Source organism: Paramisgurnus dabryanus, chromosome 21 (genome assembly GCF_030506205.2).
Source record: "Paramisgurnus dabryanus chromosome 21, PD_genome_1.1, whole genome shotgun sequence".
In the NCBI taxonomy this organism is placed as follows: domain Eukaryota; kingdom Metazoa; phylum Chordata; class Actinopteri; order Cypriniformes; family Cobitidae; genus Paramisgurnus; species Paramisgurnus dabryanus.
Window position 1 is genome coordinate 395,021 of NC_133357.1, and position 25,355 is coordinate 420,375.

Sequence of the window (25,355 nt, forward strand, 5' to 3'; positions counted from 1 at the left end):
TGGAATCTCACTTAAGATGGCGGAATACCCTGTGAAGTCCACTTCGCAGTCCACTTACGGTCGAATGGAACGCACCTAATGTGAAAGGTGAACAAATTTGGTAGCGACACGTGTCTCTGCTAGAATGCTAATGGGAAATGCAGTTTTTAGCGAGTGTTTCCGCATCATTTTGAGAAATTAAGCACTTCATCTCCCACCATGCCCTGCGATGTATCGTCCTGCGCATGCGTTCTGTCTTCAGAGCCGCTGGTGAGTGTGTTACTAATGCGAATATTTATTTATTAAAATAATATTTTTACAGCGCTATTTGAAATGTATTAAGAGTGAAGATGAAAGGGACTAGAAGATGACTTTAATGCATCTGATCATGAGTTTATTTAATAGCATTAACCCGCTTTCACACAAGCGCTTTCTTTACGTGTTAGTTTTATGCCTTTTTATTCAAATTCAAATGTATTTCTGTGGCGCGTTTCACAATTTTGTATGGTTGCGATGCAGCTGTAGAGAAATTGTATACGTTAGGGAAAGATAGACAGAAGAAAACACTATTAAAAAAGGAAATTAAATACAAACAGAATATTTATCAAATGCAAGATGTTAAGATACATTGTGTTATTTCAAACTATTGTTTATGTTATTTAATTCTACGTGCTGCGTTTTAGTATTATGTTCAGGTCACACGTGTTGTTATCTGTTGATGTATTGCATATGTCAGTGGTTCTCAAACTAGAGGCCAGAGATTGTGCCAGGGGGGCCCAGTTTAATGACATGTTAGAAAATACAGTAATTTATCATACATTTTGTGTAACTAAACTTCAGAAAAATAAGGCTACTAACCAAGAGCACTACATTGGTTCGTTTAATGTTTTGTTTAATTCAACAACATTAATTTGAAGTTTTATGTCATAAATTTTTTTATGGGGGGCCATGAAGGGATGCACTGAAAACGTTTGAGAACCACTGGCATATTTCATGTAGTGGTTATTGAGTTGTTATATTGTTAAGGTCATTATGAAATGAATGCATTGCATGTTGTTCTGAGTTATTTATATTAATATTTTAAATTAAATTAAGAAGAATCATTTTTTTGTCATTTTTGCTGTATGTAATGACAATTGTAAATGTATGTACTGGCCAGTGAGCTGGATTGATTACTTTAAAACTTTTATAAGACTTTCATTTAAATAAAAAGAAAATCTAAAGACGCAGCCCTAATATGTTCTTTTATATTTTGTTGTGGTTGTATTATAAGTGTAGTGTGATTATGTTTGCTGTTTGTGTTACACAGTGTGTAATGAATCCAGTCTGGAGACTTCAGGGTCTTGGGCGGGGTCAGGGCCGAGGTCAGATCACTGGTGACCCTCCTGGTGCTGTGAGGTCAGCAGTAAGAGGAGTGCCTGAGGTCAAAGGTAGTGTAAAAAACAAATAATAAAAAACAAAGGTAGTGTAATGCCAGCTAGCAGAATAATGTTTTTAGTCCAGTTTATGAGTGCAAAATATGTTTCTCTTCACACAAGCGCACACAAAGAATGATTGTCAGCAATAAAAATCAGTAAATCAGTAAAAAGGAGCATTTCACCCATGGAAACATTCATCTTTATTGAAAGTGTGTCATAGAGGCTGTTTACACTTGGCATTAACATGCGTTTTCATCGATCGGATCACAAGTGGACGAGAGAGACACATTACGTTTACACCTGGTATTTAAATCCGTCTCTTTTGTCCACTTTCGACCGCATCTGTTCTGAATACTGTGAGGGGGTGGTCTGTGAGACGGTGGGCGAGTCTCTCTGCTGTCATTCAAACCCGAGCGGGAGTAATTATGAGTTTATATGGACGCAAACTATATTATGTCGGAGTCCACTGCTTGTTTAGTAAGTATACATGCTGCACAGTGATTTGTACGTTTATATGTTGGAGCTTTCTCTGAATTTTCAGCGCAATTGATGAAATAGGATCGCGCAACTTTCACGCTTTCAAAACAAAACAACGGAGAACACCCCGCAGTAGTTTTATCAATGAAAGGCTAAAAATAGCGCTGTTCACCGTATGTTTACGCCAGAAGTAAAAAAAGACGTAAAACTTGTGTTTAATACCTCGTGTGGCTGTTCGAACGCATTCAACCACATTAGTTTCCGCAGCTCCAAAGCGATCCGATCGAAAGTGGTTTCGACTACCTCTGGATGTGGTTGAAAGTGGTCGAAAGTGGACGAGCTCAAAACGTTTTGAACACCGTTTACACCTGCCATTAACATCGTCCACTTGTGATCCGATCGACGAAAACGCATGTTAATGCCAAGTGTAAACAGCCTCATATTTTTAGGTGAAATGTAACATACATTTAGAATTTGGTGCCTATTTGAGCGAGAAAAGGGGTGTTTGTAGTCTCACTCCCTCAACAAAGATATTGGATTTCCTTCTTTCAATGATGCAAAATGATGATTTTTACATCATTGAAAGAAGGAAGTGCAACACTGAAATCTGTATTTCTCCTGTCTCAGGCGAAACTGAGGAAATGATGCACGACCATTCAAAAACATGACTGCGGTTCTAACTATACAAAGCTTAATGCAAATGGGTGAAGTGTCCCTTTGAGAATAACACATTGCCTAATTTATGATACGTTTTTGTATTTTATAAGAATACCCCCCCCCCCCCTTGCACTAATGGTGCTTTTCCATTGCATAGTACTCCACGGTTGGGTTTAGTTTGGGTCGGGTCAGCTTACTTTTGGGAGCTTTTCCATTGGGTGCAGTACGTAGTACCCGATACCTTTTTTCGTACCACCTCGGTTGGGGTTCCAAGTGACCCGAGCTGATACCAAACGTGATGCGAAAACACTGTAGGTCACTGATTGGTCTGAGAGAATCGTCACTGCAGCGTCATCGCTATAATGTAGATTAGCTTTACCTGTGCTAGGCTAGCTTAGACGCCACGGTGTTTGAACAGAAACCTCAGTCATGTGAGACTGAGGTTACGTTAGTGATAAACGCGATGTGCAAACATCTATTTGTGGTGGCCAATTTAACATTTTTGGTGTACTGAGTAATAATAAATGTATGGGAATGCACAACGCTCTCACTTGTATGATGTCACAGCAGTAGGAAGCAGAAATATAACGACACGCCTATAATCCCTCCCACTGTGAAGTGTTACTAAACTCGATGGAAAAGCTAACCACACCATAGTGAGGTGAGCTGACCCGACCCAAACTAAACTAAACCATGGGGTACTATGCAATGGAAAAGCGCCATTAAATACTGAGATTATGAGCATTAAAGTTTGATTTAATTCACTGATTTTGGATTGATTTTTATCTTTGACATGATCTTACTCTGTCAATGTTATCAATATCTAGGTTATATTTTCACATAATGTCCTTTAAAGCAACACCAAAGAGTTTTTTTTACCTTAAAATAACGTTTCCAAAAAAGTTTCAGTGGTTCATCCACTCAAAACAGGGTGAATGGCACTTTCACAATCGCTTTGCAGCCCTCTATCGGCCAAAACCGCACTAAAGAAGTTTCCAACCGTCGGGTAGTGGTCCTGTAGTTCGAGTGAAAACTACAAAAACTTGCTTTACGGCAGACCTACAGTCCAATCAGAGCCAGCTATGCTGCAGTATTTACGACAGTGCTAATGAACAATTACGCGTCTAACCTGTAGGGGGAGCAAAGAGCAATAACTCTTTAGTGTTGCTTTAAAGTATACTTGAAAGTCTTTTATATACTGTATACTATTTTGTAGTATGTTACCTATTGGCTGCAGTTTAAAGTTCACTGAAAGCATGTTGTATTCAAAGACGATGAGTATTCATGTTTAATAACTGTGATGTTAATACTGGCCCAAAAAATAATCGTGATTTTCCCATAATCGAGATATCACTCTCTGTGCCCTCAGTATCGACTCGATCCAAGTTCGATGAGATTCGGAAGGCAGACCAGGCGTCTGCTCAGCGATTGGCTGCTGAGAAGCACAGCTCCTCCTCCTCTGAGGATGATGATGATGATGAAAGTGGAGGGCAACGAGGGAAGATTCTTCAGTCGGCTCTGAGTCCCTACACCTCACGTGCAGGTGCTGACATCACACTTGTGCTGTGTGTTTGTGAATGAGAAAGAGATGAAATAATAGAGGTGTGTGTGTGTGTGTGTGTGTTTGCGTTAAGGTGATGATGTCGGTCTTCTGGAACAGACACGTCATTATTTAAATGAAGTGTGTCAGTCTGGAGGAGTCACGTGTCTGATCTGCATCGCGTCTGTGAGGAGGACGCAGGCTGTGAGATACGCACACACACACATATATACACACACACACACACACACACACACACACACACACAGGTTCAGTTGCTAACTGTTTCTCTGTTGTCTTAGGTGTGGAGTTGTGTGGGATGTTATTGTATTTTTCACATCACCTGTATTCAGAAATGGGCCAAAGACTCTATCTTCCTGGTGTCCTCAGTGACAGATGAGGATTTTGGGAAAAAAGAACACCCATGGCCATGGTAAGCGAGAGCTTAATGACATCATAGAAAGCACTGACCAGTCACAGCACAGCGAGCACTGACCGGTTACATCAAACTCTCTGTCAGTCCTAAATGCAGGTATGAATACAGTCCTAATCAAACTCCGTCTCGTTATTACTGTTACTGTGGGAAAGAGGCGGAGCCTGCTCCAGATCCCTGGCTCCTCCCACATTCATGTGGACAGGTGTGTGAGCGAGAGTTTAAGCCCTCCTGTGGACATCACTGCCTGCTGCTGTGTCACCCAGGTACACACACACACATACACATACACATGTTGCTTCCTGAAATCTTTCTCTCTACAGCTGATCTCAGAACTGTATCACAAAGGTTAAACATTCATCTTGTGTGTAGTGGACTGTGATGCACATGCATCTATCTGCCCTATTTTGATTTAGTTAAAATGTAATTGCTAAAGCTTAAAATTTAACATAAAATACTGATTATCTCTTGTGAATTGGTTTTGTTTCATTTTAAGTTATACTACAACAAACTATTACTTACATTTGTATACTACAAAAAATTATTACTTTACATTGTGGATATTAGAGCATAAACAGCATTATAACAGTTCATTTGATTCAAGGGCTCCTTTTGTATTTAAATTTTAGCAAAAAACCATCAGCTTGGGTTAACTGATAAAATGAATTGTGCATGAATAAGTCATGAAAGAAAGTCATTTGTGCTTGCCTTTGCATACATTTTTAATGACTTGCTTTTAAATGTCACTTTAAGTTTGTTTCATGCAATACGCAGCAAAATGTATATAATGACATCACACCCTAGAGTTGTGCCGATAGTATTGTGTATCGCCGATTGTCAGACATATTGCTAAATGCGGGCTATTAGTTTTACATTAACCTGCGCATTGCATGCTTAAAGGTAGGGTAACACATTTTGAACAATGCTAACGGTAGCCACCTAGCAATGAAATCCCGATCCCACCCTCAAGTCAAATCGCCATCCAAAGTCACGCCTCTTTCCAAACACATGAACACGCACAGATCAGACGGTCACGTCTCATGTCTCATTCACCAGTGAGAAAACTTTGCAGTACAAAGTGAATAACACTTCCAAAATAACCAACATAAACAACTGGTTTACATCAGAATTAGTTTAAGCACACGTTCGATTGTGTAGACGTAGTAACTATATCGTTATGCTAATCCGGAAAACGAACACAAATTTCATAAGCAACACAACGTTTCATCAAAGTAGAATATCTGAATCCATCTGAATACAAACATATCGCGTACCTACCTTAGCAAAATAAACAGTGAAACGACCCTTTCAGACCCTTTGCCTCCTGTAGCTGTTTGCATCTCGCCGGTAAAGCAGTAAAGTTACAGATGTTAATTTGGGTTTTTGCTCTTGCTGATCCAGGCAGTTTTTGCTGTTGTTGTTATAAAAGATGCATTTAGTTTTGTTGCTCCTGTGTAGGTTGTCAATTCAGCAGAAAAGTTTGGTGTTCTCGCTGTTTACAGACAGAGCGCACGTGAACGCGCCGATGACGTATGGTATCTGCGTGGACTCGCTGCGCGGTGGGAATTCAAATTACGCTTACGTATGAGGGACATAAAAGGAAACGTCCGTTCGGAACGAAATCTATGATTTGTTGAACATTTTTTGGTCCTACGCCTTTCACATATGACATAAATTTTTACAAATACATTTAAACAACTTAACACAGTCATTGCTATCAGAATGTGAGGAGACTTTTAACCAGCATAACTAAAAATGTTTCAGGATCAAATCTGTTACCCTACCTTTAACTTTGCGCGAGAGAATTTGTTGCGTTGGGATTCCTTCTCGTCTTGGACTCCTCCTCATCTCGGACCTGAATGCGCGCGGCATGGACTCCTTCTAGTACCTGAACTTACTGTTATACCCGCGGCTCTGACATTTCCTTGCATTAGAGAGGTTGTTAGGCGCGCAGTGGGTTAAAACAAGCGAGTTTGTTGTTTCCACTCCCTGGCACGCAGGACATTTTTGAGCCCCTGGACTTAATGACCCTAATGGCATCAGTTTTAAGAAGGTTGCGGTTGTGACAGTGTTGCCCTTGCTTCTTTTTGTCCACCAATCAAGTGACCTGTCATAAAAAAAGTAAAAAATGAACAAATAAATAAATTAGCAAACTACTGCCCTGCCCCCCGATACTATCGTGTAGGGCTGTGCAAAAATCGACTGCGATTATCATGCGCGTGTCATCAGTAAAGCCGGTTCGGTGATTAGTATTAAATCGCCATCAGCTGCTTTCAGATGGAGCGGCATTTATAACACGGACCCGTAGTTCACCGAGAAGCTAGGCAAAATCGGGTTCATAATCAAGGAAAATCGATTCCGATTATCTATGCGATTTTGCCTAGCTTCTCGGTGAACTACGGGTCTGTGTTATAAATACCGCTCCATCTAGAAGCAGCTGATGGCGATTTACTTCAAAATTCAAAGAATGACGTCATTTTAGTCTTATTCCTAGACATAAGAATACATGTGATTTATAAAGCCTGCTTAGTGTTAAGACTAGGTCTCAGCTCTTAAATTATTTAAGGGCGCACTCACACTATCCAAACCAAACCGCGCTCGGGCACGTTTGACCCCCAAAGCCTGGTTTGTTTGACTAGTGTGATCGCTCTGTTCCGCGCCCGGGTCGGAGCGCGGTTCACTAAGGCTCAGGCACGGAAGGCTGTGTTGTGAGCGCAATCGCACCTGAGCGTGATTCAAAAGGTGAAGACGTCAGTTGCGCGACGACTCACGTTCATCTGCCTCCGTAAAATCCTTTTGATGCGAGCAGCGGGGTTACGTGAATGTCCGAGCTGCACACGTGACAGATCAACTAAGCAATATGATGACATATGAGAGGGGCTGTCTGTTATCATTACGGTGGGTTCCAGTGTTAAGAGAGAGCTTTACTTCCTGCTTTTTTCAAAACAATCGCATCTTAATGACGAAAGCGCGCCCGGACTCGGATCGATAAAAAGTACAGTGTGAGTGCGTGCATCTGGGGGAGTCGGGAGGGGTGACAATCGCGCTGGGGCATGGTTTAGTTTGGTTTGGATAATGTGAGTGCGCCCTAAGAGAGCTGGAGAGGTCTCCTAACCTAGTTAAGGGTAACAAGAGGGCTGCAGAGAGGTGTCAATGTCAAATTTATTTATATAGCACCATTTCTACAACACAGGTTGACCAATGTGCTTTACAACAGATACACCAAACACTCGCACAATTAGAGAAAAAAAACTCAAAATAAAGTAAAAACACATCAACCGTAATGTAAAAATATTTAAAAATAATAAAATATGTAAAATAAAATGTATAAAATATAAAAACAAGATAAAAGAAAAGACAGAGTACCTCAACCAGATATAAAAGCTTTATCAAACAAGTATGTTTTTAATCGTGACTTAAAATTTGCCACAGAGGGAGCCAGTCTAATAGAGATGGGCAACTTGTTCCAAAGTCTTGGAGCGATTGATGTAAAAGCACGATCGCCCCTGCATTTCAGCCTTGTCTTAGGAACAGTCAAGAGTCTCTGATTGGAAGACCGGAGAGATCTTGTGTCACTTCGTTCAATCAGTAGATCAGATATGTAAGAGGGGGCCAGCCCATTTAGCGACTTAAACACAATTAATACAATTTTAAAATCCACTCTGTAGCGCACAGGCAGCCAATGTAAGGACTGTAATATTGGAGTGATATGCTCCCGTTTATGAGTTTTAGTCAGAAGTCTGGCTGCCGCATTCTGAACCAGTTGTAATCGAGATAGAGCTGTTTGACTAATCCCAGCATACAATGAGTTACAATAGTCTAATCTAGATGTAATGAACGCATGAATCACCTTCTCAAGATTTTTAAAAGAAAGAAAGGTTTTTGCTTTAGACAGAAGCCGCAGTTGAAAAAAAGAAGATTTGACTACAGTATTAATCTGTCTCTCAAATTTCATATGTTCATCAAATACCACACCCAAATTTTTTACATGTTGCTTAACATATGATGATAATACACCAAGATTTGGATTGGCAATAGTAACAGAATCAGATGGTTTAAAAACAATAATTTCAGTTTTGTCCTCATTGAAATGTAAAAAGTTTAGCGACAACCATTTCTTTATATCACTCAAGCAGGCCATCAGTGCATTCATTCCATCAAAATTCCGTTTTAGCGGCAGATAAACTTGTGTGTCATCCGCATAACAGTGAAAGGACAGCCCATATTTCCTAAAGATGGAACCAAGTGGAAGCATATATAGAGAAAAAAGAATGGGAGCCAGAATGGACCCTTGAGGAACTCCACAAGTTATTGCAGCTTTACTCGAGGTATAATCTCCTAGCTTAACTGAAAAGGTTCTATTTACTTCAAGGCACTGCCAGTAATGCCTGCACAATATTCCAGTCGATCAATAAGTATAGCATGATCGACAGTATCAAATGCAGCAGTAAGATCTAAAAGCAATAAAACAGCATAGTTGCCTGAGTCACATGTTAACAATATATCATTTGAGACCTTCAACAATGCAGTTTCAGTAGAATGATGTTTTCTGAACCCAGACTGAAAAACCTCAAAGATCAAATTGTCAGCTAAAAAAAGATTGCAGTTGATCAAAAACAGTTTTCTCTATAATTTTTGAAATGAAAGACAAATTTGAGATGGGCCTAAAATTTGCTAAAATAGTCGGATCCATGCCCTGTTTTTTAAGCAGGGGGCGAACCGTTGCATGTTTTAGCAACTCTGGGATCGTGCCTATTTGTAAGCATTGATTAATCAATATCAATAAATTTGGACCAACCACATTGATAACTTGTTTAAGGAAAGAAGGGGGCATCACGTCAGCTGGAGAACCTGATGCTTTGAGGTGTTCCACTATTTCTATCAAATAGTCATCTGTAACAGAATTAAAGCAATTAAGAACAGCAGTGCATCTGGAGAAAGTTGAGGGGTCAGTCAGAACTGGGTTTATCCCCATTCTTAAATCATGTGTCTTTTGTACAAAAAACTGAAGAAAGTCTTCACATGAAGGTGGAGACCATGCACTTTACAACACAGAATTCAAATGTATTTCTATAGCACTTTTGACAAATGTCCTGTTGCATTGGTGTTAGTATATAGACCAGGGGTTCTCAAAGTCCGGACTCCGGTCCGGCTCCGGACCCGACGGAAACTTGATCGGGACCCGCGTCCACTTCATAGTACAAGTGCATTAATTTCTATGTGATTGATTAAATGTGTGCATTTGCTACTTTACAAATGCATATTAAACTTGTAAACCATTCGTTTAGTTTTTTTCTTTTTAGATTTAAGAGTATTCCTGGTCCGAAAATAAAACGAGTTATTTAAAAATTTCCTGTGTGATGCTGTAGCCATCACAACCAGATATTATGCACAGCTACTTCATGTACTACGGCTTTTGATCAGTAAGTCCTTATCAATCTGAAATCACTGTTGGTTTGAGTCGTTTAAAACATGCATTTAAAAAAGCAACACTCGTCAAACATAATCATTATACATATTCTTTATTATCATGAAAATACCTGAAAAGGTTTGAAGAACAGCAATATAAATATAACCTTAAGACATTTCCTGGAGCTGCGTGTTTCTGGTTCTTCGTGTGCAGCGCATATTAAGTTTCTGCCCGAGAGCGCCCCCTGGCTTTTGGATGTAGCGGCATTTCACACTACTTCATTGAGAAGCATAGCAAGCATCATCAGCCAATTTATAGGCGCACCCCTAATTTTGGTCAGTGTCTCTGCCTACCAAACACACCTTTTTTGCCACGGTTTATGCATCTGATGGAGAACAAACTGTGCCCTTTCTCTAATTAGGTTGCTCTGTATTTTGCACCAGGTTACTTTTGGCATATTTCTTGTGTTTATGTTTAAAACATTTTTTTTACTTTAAATGCAAAATACACTTACGTTTTTCCCAAACTATTTGTGTTGATTTGTTATATAAACAAATGATTTACATAAAGTTTTTTCCGGACCTATGAAAATGATGAGAATTCAGATTTGGACCTTTGAATGTAAACTTTGAGAACCCCTGATATAGACGGTAGATATGAATTAATATTAATAAACATTATGAAAAATAAAGAGAATAGTTTTTTTATACAATGTATATTATATTACGGATTGTTTAAAGGTTCTACTGTGATGTTTGGTTGCGCGTGTGTGTATGTTTTAGGTCCGTGTCCGCCATGTCCAAAGATGGTGAGTGTTTCTTGTTTGTGTGGGAAATCATCTCGTGTCCCTCGACGCTGCAGTGCTAAATCCTGGAGATGCCAGCAGATCTGCGGACGGATGCTACCATGCAGAATGCACACCTGCTCGAACACGTGTCACTCAGGTCAGACTGCTTGTGTTCAGTGTGATAGAGAAGTGCTGTGCTCTTAAAGATGCCCTTTTTTAACTTCAGTTAAGGTGAATGTGGAAAAAAAGAGGGATTTCTAATGGGGTTTGAATCATTGTGTAACAGTCAGGGCTCTAGACTAAAATTTGGAACTCCATTTGGTAGCACCAGAGTCACGAGTTGGGGGCAAGAAAAATAAACCGAGAGAACTGAAAGATCTCTGTACTATCATCACCTGGTGTTTCTAATTGTTGTACCCAAAGACAAAAAGTCTCATTTAAGGTTTTTAATTTAAAATTGATACTGTTAGACATTTACAAAACTACACTAGGAATGATGTTATGTTGTCTGATGTGAAAAGCACTTATATAATAAAATCTAAAAGTATAAATGACTGAAGTGCTCACTTACACACTTGTGTTGTCACTCTGTCTGTCTGTCCATCAGGAGAGTGTTTGCCGTGTCCACAGGTCAGTGTGCAGACGTGTGCGTGTGGTCGGCGACGGACGAAGCGACCATGTGCCAATCTAGAGTGGCATTGTGACCAGGTGTGTCGTAGCTCTGTGTGCGTGCAGGTGTGTATGCTGGTGTGTAATATCTGTTTTGTGTATGTGTAATATCTGTTTTATTTGTATGCAGATTTGTGGTCATCCGCTGTCCTGTGGAAACCACACATGTGAGATTGTATGTCACGCAGGTTTGTGTGGACCATGTCCTCGTTCAGGAAATCGCTCATGTTCCTGTGGCAAAACTAGTAAGTACACGCACACACACAATTGCATTATGAGGAAATTCTATTTACTTGTGTTATTTTACTACTCAGCTAAAGATAGCTTCACAAACCTTTAGCATGTTTATTCTCTCTGTTGCTTAAAACAAGCTGTTTCTCTAGGAACCGATGGAGGTTGCAGAACTTAATTGATGTTTCTCTGTTATCCAAAGTCTAAATCTTTGTGTGTGTGTGTGTGTGTGTGTGTGTGTTCAGAGAGTGTGTTGCCCTGTACTGTGGATGTGCCAACCTGTGGAGATACCTGCAGTAAGAAATTGGACTGCGGCTTACACACCTGCTCGATGCGTTGCCATAAAGGAGCTTGTGAGACGTGCCGGCAGGTAAACCCAACACATGAACAGATCTGCAACTCTCACTGATTAGAGAAAAAATTGATCTCAGTGTGCATTTATGTGTGTGCCTACATGTGTTTGTTTGTTTGTTTGTTTGTGTGTCTGTTGCGTATAGGAAGTAGAAAAGACGTGTCGATGTGGCCGCTACACCAAAAATTTTCCCTGCCATAAAGAATATCTGTGTGATTCCAAATGCAACATAACACGAACGTGCGGCAAACACCAGTGCAAGAGAAAGGTCAGTGTACACAAACTACACACACACACCAACTTGCATTACACACACCTTTGTGTTTATGTCATTTATTTGTGATAGGGTTAGTTTGAGAGGGTCACACACATAAACACACAAGTGTGTCTCTTCCATTTATGGTCGGTCACTCTTTATTCCCACTTGTAAACCCTCTCACACATCATGTGTCATTGATAATGTGTGTTTTGCAGTGTTGCCCAGGTAACTGCCCTCCATGTGACATGAAGTGCGGCCGAATGTTGGGTTGCAGGAACCACAAATGCCCTTCAGTGTGCCACCAAGGTATGAAATCACACACAGTTGGTTAGCAACTGTCTCATTTTACGTTATGGTTATGCTTATCCCTAACTTTGATCACTGAAAGCATTATCAGCCAGCACCAATTAACAACAATTTATTAAAGAGCCCTTATTATGCTTTCGCTGATTTTACATTTCTTTTAGTGTATAAGTGTGTGTTTGTACATGTAAACAATCTGCAAAGATTTAAATGTCAAAGTTAGGGATTAGGGATGGGCACGAGTACTCGAATGTGGCATCGATGATCGATCACGAAAACGATGATCATGTGGGTTTGTTTATTTATACATTTTTTGTGGTTATGGCGGCATTTAGATGTCTGGTTAGCATTACAAACGCCTGTGGTAGTAAAGACTTGAGCTACGCAGACCGGCGTATGACATCAGTAACGTTAACATGTGTGATTCAAAAACAAACAGAAGTCCGCGCACCCGTACCGCGGCAACCCACCGATCCGCACAATGCTATGAAGATGAACGCACCTCACATCAATATGGTTTAAAAGGATGCCCTGATTTTTGGATTCACTTCGGTAGGACAATCAGTCAGGTGCGAAATGTACAGGGCCGTCACAAGTTTCCTCATATAATCTCATGTTTAAACATCAAATGTCAAGAGATATCAGAGAGCGATACGAGCATCTTGACTGAGAACGGGTGAGAGGACGACACAACAAAGCTAATCGCTAAAATGATAGCAAAAGCTGTACATAACACTGATAACAGAACATAACATAGTTTAAGTCTTGCATTTTGTGCAGATAGATGCACGTTGTATAATACATTTATGTTGTATATAAAGCTTAATATTATGTTGATTATGTCATATAGAAAGCACAGCAGTTTGTGTTTATTATTAACCCTTTAGTTTCACTTCATAACGCAGTTTTTCCTGTTAGAGGTTTCTGTTAAACATTTCAATCATTAACAATCTTGTATGTTTTCATTTTTCTGTCATAGTTTCTTAAAAATTAAGTTTGTTTTAAGGGTTTTTAATGAAAATATTTAAGTTTTCACCATGACATATACGCCACGCCCCTTTGATTGCCCCGCCCCCAGTTAATCGAGTTCTCTGTTTTTTCAGACCTGTAAGGGTCCAACTCTGGCCCCATCCATCCGTTTGGCCCAATGACGGAATCCAAACGAGGATTATAACGCGTTCTGTCTTTTCCGGCGCTTGCAGTTGACGTTTTGGCATTTATGTAATTTTGTATTATTATCTGACTCCAAGATAATGTTAATATAAATCGGATTGATAATTACTTTTAACAGTTACAGAATTTGGGTGGATGTTTGGTTATTCTTGTTTAGCCCTACTTGTTATTGCATCCGTTCATTCGGCTACTCATGTCGCTTTGGACTCACGCACCGGCCGTTTATTAATATTTAATAATCATGCGGGCCCACGATCACAACCGAATCAGGCTTGGTCGCTGCTAGAGGTTTTTACGCGTGCTCATCTCTGAACATACTTTATTTAGTCCCCATAGAGGTGCAACTTAATTATTACAATATTTATTTCTAACCAGAGGCTCACGACCACTATCATAAAACAAACTGACCGTCTTCTCCAATGATAGCTTTGTATAATCGTGTCATAATTTAATATGCAACTTAGATAGATTAATATTGAAATAACCAGAGGCTGAGGCTCATCTGATTTAGAGTGGTCAGACAACATTTACTTGTTACTCTAAACAGGAAATAAGCCTCCACGCATCTAATTTAACTTAAACTAATGCCAAGTGCTAGTCGGATCTCCAAAATCCTCCGCTGATGTACTACTATGCCATCTAGTCTGGGATTTTGGTCCGTAATACTAGCCTGATTTTCAGACATTGCGGTAACAAGGATACATCGTAATTTACTAATCATGTCAATAACTTTCGTAGCAACACAGAATAATCCAAACACAATTTATTAACCAGGTAGGTAGCACATAATTCAGAAGCCAATTTACATTCCAATTCAAATACGAAACAAACGAAAAACCATTGCATACCTGGTAAGGAGATGAAGATCTGGTTACAGATTCCTCAAAGTAAAATAAAAATACATGATGCTGTGCCAGGACAGCATCATGGGGGTGCATTTCTCGATATTGAAAGTCCCGCCTAAATCTTCTACACATCTCCTTAAATAACCAGAGAACAAAGCATATAGGAATTTGGTACTGATTGGTTGTTGGTAAAACTAAGGGCTGTCCTTAATCTGTATACAGTGGGTGATTGGTTTATGCTTAGAAAGGGAGGTGTCTATCAACATTGAATGAAGTTTCACATATACTTTAACATTGAATTCTGTTGTTATATGAGTGAGACCTGTAACCACTTGCAATGAGACATTCCAATAGAAAACAAATAAGATACAGATTTTAGATTCTTTGTGCATGTAGCATTTCATATACAGTTTGCTTTTAGAGAAAAGAATACAAATGTATGACACCCTAAAGGTGTGTCTTTGAAACCCAAATGTGTCTCAGTGGGAAGTCCACTGTGAATCGTGTAGAGTGGCTTTTCCCGCGCACTCACTTTGCCCCCATGCAGTGTCCTTTGGGGAGGTGCTATCTTATTTAGGAAATTGTCTTACAGACCTATGGATTAAAAAAATGACATAAATGCCGATCCGCTATTCTGGATTGGTATCAGGGATGATTCGGGCATTTTGGCTGGATCGGATCAAGAACCGACAACATGACCAATCCAATTCAGATACTGCGCGTTAGCCGTGGTTGTTACTAAATAGCTATTAAAAGGACAGAGTATTATAAAAGCATCACAAAAAGTTTTTATGCACCACATTCAAAGTCTTTTAATACACTCAATAGCTTCATGTGAAGGAACAAACGATAAAGATATTTAAAGTTTAAAGACTTTTAAAGATATTTAAGTTAATTGAAACACTTTAACTTACTTGCAAACTGAGTTAATCCACTGGTGAAGCGGACGGATGAAACGCATGCACACGCACAATAACTGTAGTCTATTTTTAAAGATCTGATTTTATAAAGTCATGGATGCAGCACCTGAAGCAGTGTTTCCCACAGGATTTTGAGAGACTGTGGCGTTGATGACGTCACACGCCAATTAGCATATATGTGACGTCATTGCTGTACTGATGTTGCTCTTCTCATCAGTGCTGTTGCGTTATGAGCGCTTTTTTATTTTAAATACGAGTGGTAGTTTTGTTGCAAATTCAGAAATATGAGAGAATACACGGTTGCTGTTAATACAGAACACGTGCACGGGTATAGACGGTTTCAGCAGTAACAACATAAACAAGCGGCTGTCGCGGTCCACACGTAACTTCCGGTAAACTCCGCTAAGAATAAATAACAACAAAGTACTTTAAACTTAGTTTATTTATATAACAAGCAAACAAAACAACACATAGATTACCTAGGAAACCAAAACATTTGTTATTTTCGACGAGGCATTTGTTCAAGAGATCAGTTTAGCAAGTCAGACCATTAAAAAAACGAAAACGGAAGTAAAGTTCGGATCCAGACGTTTATCACGTGGGTCCGATGAAACGGTCTATACCGCATCATAGGTAGGAAGAGAGCTCGGACACAGACTCACACCAGAACGGGTATGTGTGGTAAACACTAATGCTAACCTTTTGTTAAGTCACTCATGATGAACTCGATCAGCCGTCTTCTCTGTCAGTAACATCCGTGACTGAGAAAAATAAGAGAAAAAGAAAGTCCATGGAGAAAAGCGGAGTTAAAATACTTTTCACTATTATGTGAGAGAGGCACGCTGCACGCAACGAGAGAGGGAGGAGGGATGTGCGCTGATGCGCTCGCTACAATGAATTAAGCCATTTAAATAGTAAAGTTCAGTCTCAGTAAGCTCTCTGTGTCTTGTCGTTGTTCGTTCTTCTATCCACTGTTTAAATGTTTTGTTTTTTCCGTACATGTTAAAATTAATGTCAACATTAATTCTTAATTGTGGTTGTCCAGTGTTTGTCACAAGATGGCGCCAAACAGTAATCTTTAATGGTGCGGAGCGATTTTAATCGTACAAGTAGTACCGGCTATGCGTTATTACTTTGGAGCGGTAATTATTTGAAAAGAACGAACCTGCAAATGTCTCAACTGACCAATCAGAATCAAGCATTCCAGAGAGCCGTGCAATAAGATCTGTTAACCTACAGGGAATTAAATGTTTATTTCTTTTTTAATAAATATCTGTTTGAAGTCTTCTATATTGTGTTAAAGTCACTGGTTGTTTATATATTTGATAAAATACCATGTTATCTAAATACAATGTGTGATGTGTTGAGGTATTTTATTAAAAATAACCTGTGTGTTATAATACATTCATATATTTCAGTAATAGAATAATTGATTAGGGGAACGTTAAACTAAACTTAAAATAACGTCAGGGGAATGTTTATTTTCTTAAAGAAAACATTCCTGGCAGGAATAGTTGGCTTACATGGAAATCCAGGATTTATCAATATTCTACATGAAACAATGTATTTTTTATTCAGGCTACTTATATTCATTTCGGGCTACCAAAAATGAAAGAGTGCCTGCCCGAAGGGCTACCGGGGATTTTAAAATTTTGCAAGCCCTGAAATATTAAAGGAATATTTTATATTAAGTCATTTTGGACATGGGACAGAGTCCGCAGAGTTTAAGGTTTTAAAACGTACCACAATAATGTAAATGTAGCATCTAGTTGTCCAATTCACCTTACAGTTGTTATTTCCACACCTACTTTTAATCTCAGCAGAAGTTTGGCATTTTAAGCGGCTCATCAGCTGATAACCAGAGGAGCTCAGGTGACTTGATGTACTGATCAGGTCGATTCACAGGAAGGAATGGCTAGACGGTGAAGGAGAAAAGAAATCCTTTTGCTGTGGACTTTGTGCTTTTGTTTGCACAAACAGCAACAACATACACAAAAGGAAAGATAAAATAAGAAAGCGTAGTAGCTGCCCTTAACCATTTTAACAAATTGACCTTTCCTCAGGATGGAAGTGTTTGTTTGTGCCTTTGTATTTATAGCAGTAAAGGTCATGGAGTAAATAGGTTATCTGAAAGCCTGATAATTATTCTACGACTCATTCGCTCTCTCCCCTTCTCTGTGAATGTGACCAATGCAAATATGTGACTGGAACAACAATGTTATCTGCTTTATGCGGATAACATATCTCATTGGTGAAATGTCAAGTGGACACATTTTCTTTCAGTGCTGATGTGATTGTCAGAGGACAGACTGACTGTGCTGGTCAACACTGAATTCTTCAATACGTTCTTTAAAAAAAGAAAAAAAAATGGATGTGCACCGACTGACTGCAGAGGTCACACCGAGATGTACAACGCTCTGTATGTTGTTTTTAAACTGTTCGTGTTTGTGTCAGGGAGCTGTTATCCGTGTCCGTTGATGGTTGAAGTTCGTTGTCATTGTGGCTCGACCTCAATCTCTGTGCCTTGTGGAAGAGAGCGAAGCACTAAACCACCACGCTGTAAAGAGTTGTGCAGGTACACACACACACACACATAACCTTAACACAAACAGACACACACAACCTCAAAGAAGAAACACACACGCATAACTTCAACACACACACACACACACACACACATAACCTCAACGCAGACAGACAGACAGACACTCACACTAATGGAACTTTCACATTGTATTGAACTCCCTTCTTCCCTGCATCTGTGGACTCACACTACACTTACATGGAGTTTATAATAATTATAAGTTTGTGGTTTATTAGCTGTGTTTGACATCATGCACAGATTGATTAAAGTAACATGAGAGCGATTCGAATAATCAAATAGTATCATCCCAGTTACCACCTTTGCAACGAAGCGATTATACTGGCCAAACTTGCCAGACTTTGGTGGTTAAATGTACTCTGGTATGGGTTAGTTGGCATAGTGTAAGTACGCCATGAGTGTTCTGATGAATAATATCTGGAGATCTTTCTTTTTGTAGGAAACCTCCATCATGCCATCATTCATCTCTAGAGCAGCACAGGTGTCACATGGGCACTTGTCCACCCTGTAAGCAGCCCTGCCAACGACCGTTAGTAGGGTGTCCCCACCTCTGCCCGGCCCCGTGTCACGACCAGGTGCTGGTTAAAGCCAGTGAGCGGGTATGATGAACACATGCTTTACCTCCAGATGTTTTAAGTGGGTCTATTTTTGTGGGTCTGTCTTTTGAGGTGCTCGGTCTATACCGCATATACTGTGGGACTTGTGAATATTAATTCAGCCGGGAGTGTTCAGATGAATAAATGAAAATGCATGAGCCAGGCCTTTACCGCACCAGTTTATCTACGGAGAGAATCTGACTGCACGTATACAGAGACACCATTGTAAACCAGTTGATTTATGCATTAATAATGCAAACATTTCAAATAAAGGAAAAGAAAAAAAGGCAATTTCTGTTGTAATTTAGAAACTCCTATAAAGCTTCATGGGATATTGCTGTTGTTATCCGCTAATCTCTTTCACTGTGTGTTTCAGCCTATGTTGGCTGGTCCGTGGGAACAACCATCAGTCCCGGCGTTTGTGCAGACCGCTGTACCGTGTCCTCCCTGCCTGGTACCCATACCAACGTAAGGAATGCGCACGCACGCACGCACGCACTCAATCTGCTGCTTGTGTATTTAGAGGCTGGGAAAGCATGTTTTTGTGAGTCTGTGTTAATGTTGGTAGGGATTAAAGGCCATGTGGCGCACACACACACACACGCACTGCTCAGTGAATGTTTGTTTGTGTGGGGGCTGCATAGAGTTTGACAAAGATCTTTCCAGATGTTACAATCCAAGCGTCAATGGCAACAATCTTTAAAAGTTGAATTGAATGGTGGCTCACTCCTATCTATAATCTGTTTTTAGTAGATTTATTTTATAATTTTGCAAATGTACTTCTTTATGACTTTTATGAAACACCAAACGTGGCCCCGCCCCTAACACAATTAACAGCATCCATTCATGTAATAGCGCTATTTAAAAGTTCAGAGAGGCGGCAGCTTTCCTGTAAGTGGGTGTGGTTTCAGTGCCGAGTGCGGACACGCCCCCAGCATTTGAGAGCAGAGAATCCTGCCTGTTATTCCAAGATTTTGATATGACTTTGTCATTTTTTGTAATCATTCAAATTCAGCTGAGTGGATAAAGGTCCCGTTCATTGTGTGTTTTTGAAGCTTTGATTGTGTCAACAGTGCACAATATAACATGTGTTCATGTTTCACATGTAAAAAACGCAGTATTTTTCACACAATTTACTTATCTGTATAGCGCTGTTTTCACTGTCCTTAAAACGGTCCGATAGCGCTGTTTTCACTGTCCAAAAAAAACAGTACTCAGCTGATGCCCTGTATTTGTTTCTCCTTGTGATCTGTATCTTATGTGTGTTTCTCTCCACAGAGCCTGTTTGGGGGAACATGAGGTACACATGAGGCACACAAACACTGAAGTAGAGCTTCTGAATATTTTTTCAAATAAAGCTGAACGTCAAACTGTTTAATTGACACATGAGCATTGTGCCGCAATCTCATAAGACAACATGAAAAAATGTGGATGTCTTTGACTCTGTTTGTGTCTCTGGTAGCATCACACAGATCATGTTTCTGCTGTTAGCAGCTCATGTAACCATTCAGCAAACTACATGGGTGTGTTTTTGTGTTGAAGATGAGTCTGGTGCCTTGTCACAAGCGTGGGCCGTTTTCCTGCGGTCGTCCATGCGGACGAACTTTAACTTGCGGTAACCACAGTTGTACTTTGGAGTGTCATCGTGTGACCTCTGCACCACATTCAGATGTTAGCAAGGTAATTGATCTCGTGCTCTTGAGAACTGATGCTCCGTCATAACAAATACGTGTTTGTGTGTTATTGTTTAATTGTGTGTGTGTGTGTGTGTGTGTGTGTGTGTATAATTGTGTACGTGTGTGTGTGTGTGTGTGTGTGTGTGTGTGTGTGTACATGTGTAATTGTGTACGTGTGTGTGTTTGTTTGTGTTCAGGCTGGTAAGGAGTGTGTACAGTGTGAGGAGAGTTGTTCAAACCCCCGCCTTGCTGGCTGTACCCACCCTTGCTCCCTTCCCTGTCACCAAGGTAACTGCCCTCCCTGCACACTGATGGTCCGTCAGCGCTGTCACTGCAAGATATCTAACCTGTACATCGAGTGTCTGTGAGTAATACACAAGCACTCCACTTACCTTCCATGTGCTGTGTGTACACTCTCCAAACTTCATTTTTGGATTTGTTTTCCATGTTTGGAAAAGTTCAATGAATGAACTGCAAGGGAGTTAATATTTACCATAGTAATGTGTGTTTTTTTTTTAGGAAGTTCACATCTGCCGATGAGCGGGGGAAACAGCACTTAACCTCTTGTCAGAACCAGTGCCCTAAACAGGTGCCGAAAAACCTGATTTCATGATATTCTTAATAAATGACATAGGTTTTAAAAAAAGTTAGCATTGGGATTTAACATTTTATGATATTGTTTAGGCATGTTAAGAATGGGGGAAAAGTTTTTTAGACCGAGGTATTCACACAAATTCATGCTGCTCAAACGTGTGTGTGTGTGTGTGTGTGTGTGTGTGTGTGTGTGTGTGTGTGTGTGTGTGTGTGTGTGTGTGTGTGTGTGTGTGTGTGTGTGTGTGTGTGTAGTTGAGTTGTGGCCATCGCTGTAAGCTGTTGTGTCACCCAGGAGATTGTGAGCAGACCTGTAGTCAGAAGGTGAAGCTGAGATGCTCCTGTAGGAGAATTAAAAAGGTACAAACACCCACAAATGTCACAATCAGTAGACACAATGTACCTCAGGATTCATCTTTAAACCAAACCAGGGAATAAAACACCTTAATCATATCTCTAATAGTTGCATAAGACAATTGCGGTTATATTTCATTGTTGTATTCTCACACTTGTTTAAAGAAGTGATCCTGCATAAAAACTGTTTTTATTTCTAGGAATTTCCCTGTTCTCGCATAAGATTGAAAGATGACCTGGTCTTGTGTGATGAGACATGTCGAGAGCTCCAAAAGAAACATGCTGAGGTAACGCACACAGACACTCAATGTAAATTCTTCTTTAAAAAACACACACACACAAGCACGCACACTTATTGTGAGGGATGCAAGGAAAAATGTGACACAGGAACTGTTGTCATGGTGACAAGCCATAAATTCTATTGTTGGGTCAGTGATTCTTCTGGCTCCGATGGTAAAAGTGTAAAACCATAAAACATCTCACTCACACTTGATCACAATGGGAAACAGTTACTAGACGTGTGTGTGTGTGTGTGTGTGTGTGTGTGTCTTTGTGTGTGTGTTCCAGTCTCGAGCAGCAGAGGAGAGAGCAGCCCTGGAAGAAGAACTGAGAAAACAGCAGGTGATTTGAGATGTTCAAAGGGATGACTATCATAATATGATCTGAGAAACATCACACAGATTTGTGCGTCTGTGTCTGTGTGTTTCAGGCTGAACTTGAGGCATTTGAGAAACGACAGAAAGGACGGCGGAAGAAGTCTAGGAAAGTTACGGAGTTGGAGGAAAAGCAAGGGGCGTGGTTAAAATATAAGAACCGCCTCCTGATGCCTGTCTGTGGTATCCTGCTGGCTGTGGCGTTCTTTTATCTGTTGCAGCTGAGCATCCCATGATATCTAAATGTGATTCTGTAGTTCATTTTACTAATCTTTGTTTTTGTTTTTTTTGTAGTTAAACTCTTTGCAGTTACTATTCATTAATGTAACTTGAATATGTAATTAGATCAATGTAGCTGTGTTATAAATATGTGTCTAAACTTTTCGGAGGTTTACTTGGTAATTTCGATTTTTAATTTAAGTTGTAGTTGATTTAAAAGGGCATGAATGTTGTCCATGATTAGAACGAAATGTTTTGTTGAATGAGATCTAAGTGGTCTAAAAATAAAATCTCTGTTTCAAAAAGTAGAAGTCCAGCAGATTTTAAGTAATCGTGTAGTTAATTATGTTGTATTTTGCAGAGGTAATCCAGTGTATTCAACTAAATCTAGCAAAACACTTTAAAACTTACAAAGTCAAAATGTTTAGAAAAAAATGAATAGCAAAGGGGTTACCAAAATGCTTTTGCGTTGGAATATTTTGATTTGACACTTATTTTTTTGGTCAAAGAAATTGATAGACATTTAATTTGTTGTAATTTGTTGACATTTAATAATATTGATGTTTGGCAGTTAAAAATAATTTTCCATGAAGTAACCGCAGGTGTTTAGTGTTTGATTTGATAAACATGGAGCCTCTTCAGCACATTGTATGTGCTTTTAAATAAATAGAATCACAAATTTATTGGTTTAATTCAAGCCTTTAACATAATTTTTGTTGTACTCATTTTAAAGTTAAGTCAGGCGACAGCTTTCTGTACTCCATCAAGTGCAACCCTTCAAAATGAATGAGACTTTATTACCGCTTTGGGATTATTTGTGATGTGAGGTCGAGGAATGAAGTCTTTAGTAAGTGTAGTATTTGTAAGAGAAAGACTGAATAATTGATGGTTAATGAAACAGAACTTGCACTTTATTGACGTTACAAAAACATTAATTTCATATATTTACTTTGCACATCGCATAAGCATTTACACATGCTGTGATTTGTGCAAAACAATAATTACACTAGCAAAAAAAATATAAATGTAAAATATATACTAATATTAAGGAACGATTAAAGGTTACAGGTAATTGAAAAGATGAATAAAATATGATACGATCTCTCTCACAATTTTAGTGTGCATTATTAGGATGACAAAAACTGTACATTTGTATTGTCACTTTGTCATTTTCAATTAGGCTGTGTACAAATAGTTAGGCTCTTATATTGTGATATAATGCAGTTTTTTTGGTAGAAAATTCTCTCTCTCTCTCTCCTCTCTCTCAGGGTGGAGTTATAAATGAGCTCGCGGGGCTTCAGCATCATCATCAGTGTGGCGCGAGCAGCACGCGCAGACACTCGTGTTGAAAGGCTAGAGTTAAACTGATATATTTATATCTAAACTCTCAAGTGAAAGTGTGAATTAACTGAGGAGAATAAAGCGGTTTAAAGTGACAGGGGTTGAAGCGGCTCCGCTGAACTTTGGTGAGTGTTTACGCGAGTTTGTGTGCGCGTGTCACACAGCTAAACTGCAGTTTCTATCTTTCTCTTCTATTAATAACACACAGAAACACACACACACACACACACTACTGTCTGTCTCGGGTTCTCCTGCACAAGCTGGAAACTCTGAAGCGAAAAATACCTGTTTAAAAATAGACACGCAACGCGCGCGCTGTGGATCGGCTCTTCAGTCCGTCAGCTCGCCCGGGGAACTTCACAGCCCGAGCTGATCTCCAGTCAGATTCCGGTAAGACTTTACATCTTCTGTTTAAACGTTACTGTAATGATAGGCATTAATATGATTGACAGTAATAAAACAGCATTGTTATTTCTGACAGTGTAATACCGTAACAGATCTGTTATAGATGACAAGCATTATTAGCCTATTATAACATGACTGGTAGTAATAAAACAGTCTAAAACAAACTAATAGTCACTAAATGACATGATGCACACATTTACAGTGGGTAGTAGTACCGTCTGTTGCCTTCATCACAGTGAGAAGGACCCAGGCTGGATCAGGAGGTTTTTCTGTGTGGAGTTTGTATGTTCTCCCCGTGTTAGTGTGGGATTACTCCCACAGGTCAAAAACATGCATGTTAGGTCAATTGGAAATGTGTATTAACCCGTTTTCACCATAAATGTAGCCATTGATGCTGGAATGTTGTTAAGAATAAAGAAATAATTCACACACGGCAAATTCACTGCTTTCTGTTGTGTGTTTTTAGGTCTGTGTGTATCAGATGAACTCATCATGGGTGAAGCGTTCACACACACGCATCGCTGCGGGAAACATCTGCGTCTGCTGCTCATCATACTGCTGTCATGTGTTTGCGGCCTCATGTGTGTGTGCATGCTGCTGCTGATGCTCACAGGTAACACACACATGTTGTGAATTGATTATAATACAAGTATGAACACTTCTTGAGTAATGAGACAAATAAGTGTTAAATAACAACTGTGGTGTGTGTAAACGCTCTAAACATCTAATGTTATGAGATTATTAGGGCACCTTCATGTACCTGTACTCGCTGTGCTGTGTTTGTCTGTGTGTGTCATGCTGATGTTTAAATGTCTTCTGCCAAATGAGTCACAACATGATTTTCAAAGAGAAATCTGGAATAATGACACACATGCACGTTCTCCTCCCAAGAGTGTGTGTGTGTGTGTGCGTGTGTGTGTGTGTGTGTGTGTGTGTGTGTGTGTGTGTGTGTGTGTGTGTGTGTGTGTGTGTGTGTGTGTGTGTGTGTGTGTGTGTGTGTGCGTGCGTGCGTGCGTGCGTGCGTGCGTGCGTGCGTGCGTGCGTGCGTATTGGTTCTCCTCTTTTCTATCAGTCTTTTCTGTTTCACCTGATTTAAACCTATAGCAGTGATGCGTCACAAGGTCAAAAGGTCACAGCCTAGACAGACAGAGGCTCACAGATGTTTTTTGTTTTATTTCTTCATTCTGCTTTATTCTCTCTCTCTCTCTCTCTCTCTCTCTCTCTCTCTCTCTCTCTCTCTCTCTCTCTCTCTCTCTCTCTCTCTCTCTCTGTGTCTCTCTCTCTTTCTTGCTGTGTCTCTCTCTCTCTCTCTCTCTCTCTCTCTCTCTCTCTCTCTCTTTCTTGCTGTGTCTCTCTCTCTCTCTCTCTCTCTCTCTCTCTCTCTCTCTCTCTCTCTCTCTCTCTCTCTCTCTCTCTCTCTCTTGCTGTGTCTCTCTCTCTCTCTCTCTCTCTCTCTCTCTCTCTC

At 39.9% G+C, this 25,355-nt stretch overlaps 2 protein-coding genes across 2 annotated transcripts in view; both read left to right on the forward strand.

Moving 5' to 3' along the window:
• The first annotated feature begins 211 nt into the window (after positions 1–211).
• nfxl1 (nuclear transcription factor, X-box binding-like 1) lies at positions 212–22,449 on the forward strand. Its single transcript, XM_065274002.1, has 23 exons — positions 212–249; positions 1,289–1,409; positions 3,901–4,074; positions 4,166–4,275; positions 4,374–4,504; positions 4,592–4,770; positions 10,697–10,858; positions 11,309–11,409; positions 11,501–11,615; positions 11,847–11,971; positions 12,099–12,221; positions 12,428–12,518; positions 17,908–18,028; positions 18,495–18,654; positions 19,028–19,119; positions 19,930–19,951; positions 20,194–20,331; positions 20,525–20,691; positions 20,847–20,916; positions 21,174–21,278; positions 21,473–21,559; positions 21,840–21,893; positions 21,982–22,449. The coding sequence occupies exons 2-23, from the start codon at positions 1,295–1,297 to the stop codon at positions 22,159–22,161; spliced, it is 2,622 nt and encodes an 873-aa protein (XP_065130074.1). The 5' UTR covers positions 212–249; positions 1,289–1,294; the 3' UTR covers positions 22,162–22,449.
• Positions 22,450–24,382: 1,933 nt separating this feature from the next.
• The window catches only part of LOC135775136 (L-rhamnose-binding lectin CSL3-like), a 6,622-nt gene continuing 5,649 nt past the window's right edge, over positions 24,383–25,355 (forward strand). Inside the window, exon 1 of the mRNA XM_073813047.1 lies at positions 24,383–24,503. Within this exon, the coding sequence (XP_073669148.1) occupies positions 24,383–24,503 (121 nt within the window). The remainder of the gene's footprint in view (positions 24,504–25,355) is intronic.

Bases quoted from the DNA above. Each gene is read 5' to 3' on its own strand.
- nfxl1 (XM_065274002.1), top strand. From the start codon at position 1,295: ATGAATCCAGTCTGGAGACTTCAGGGTCTTGGGCGGGGTCAGGGCCGA. The intron at 11,972-12,098 runs GTAAACCCAACA...TGTTGCGTATAG, and splicing joins CTTGTGAGACGTGCCGGCAG to GAAGTAGAAAAGACGTGTCG. The intron at 12,222-12,427 runs GTCAGTGTACAC...TGTGTTTTGCAG, and splicing joins AACACCAGTGCAAGAGAAAG to TGTTGCCCAGGTAACTGCCC.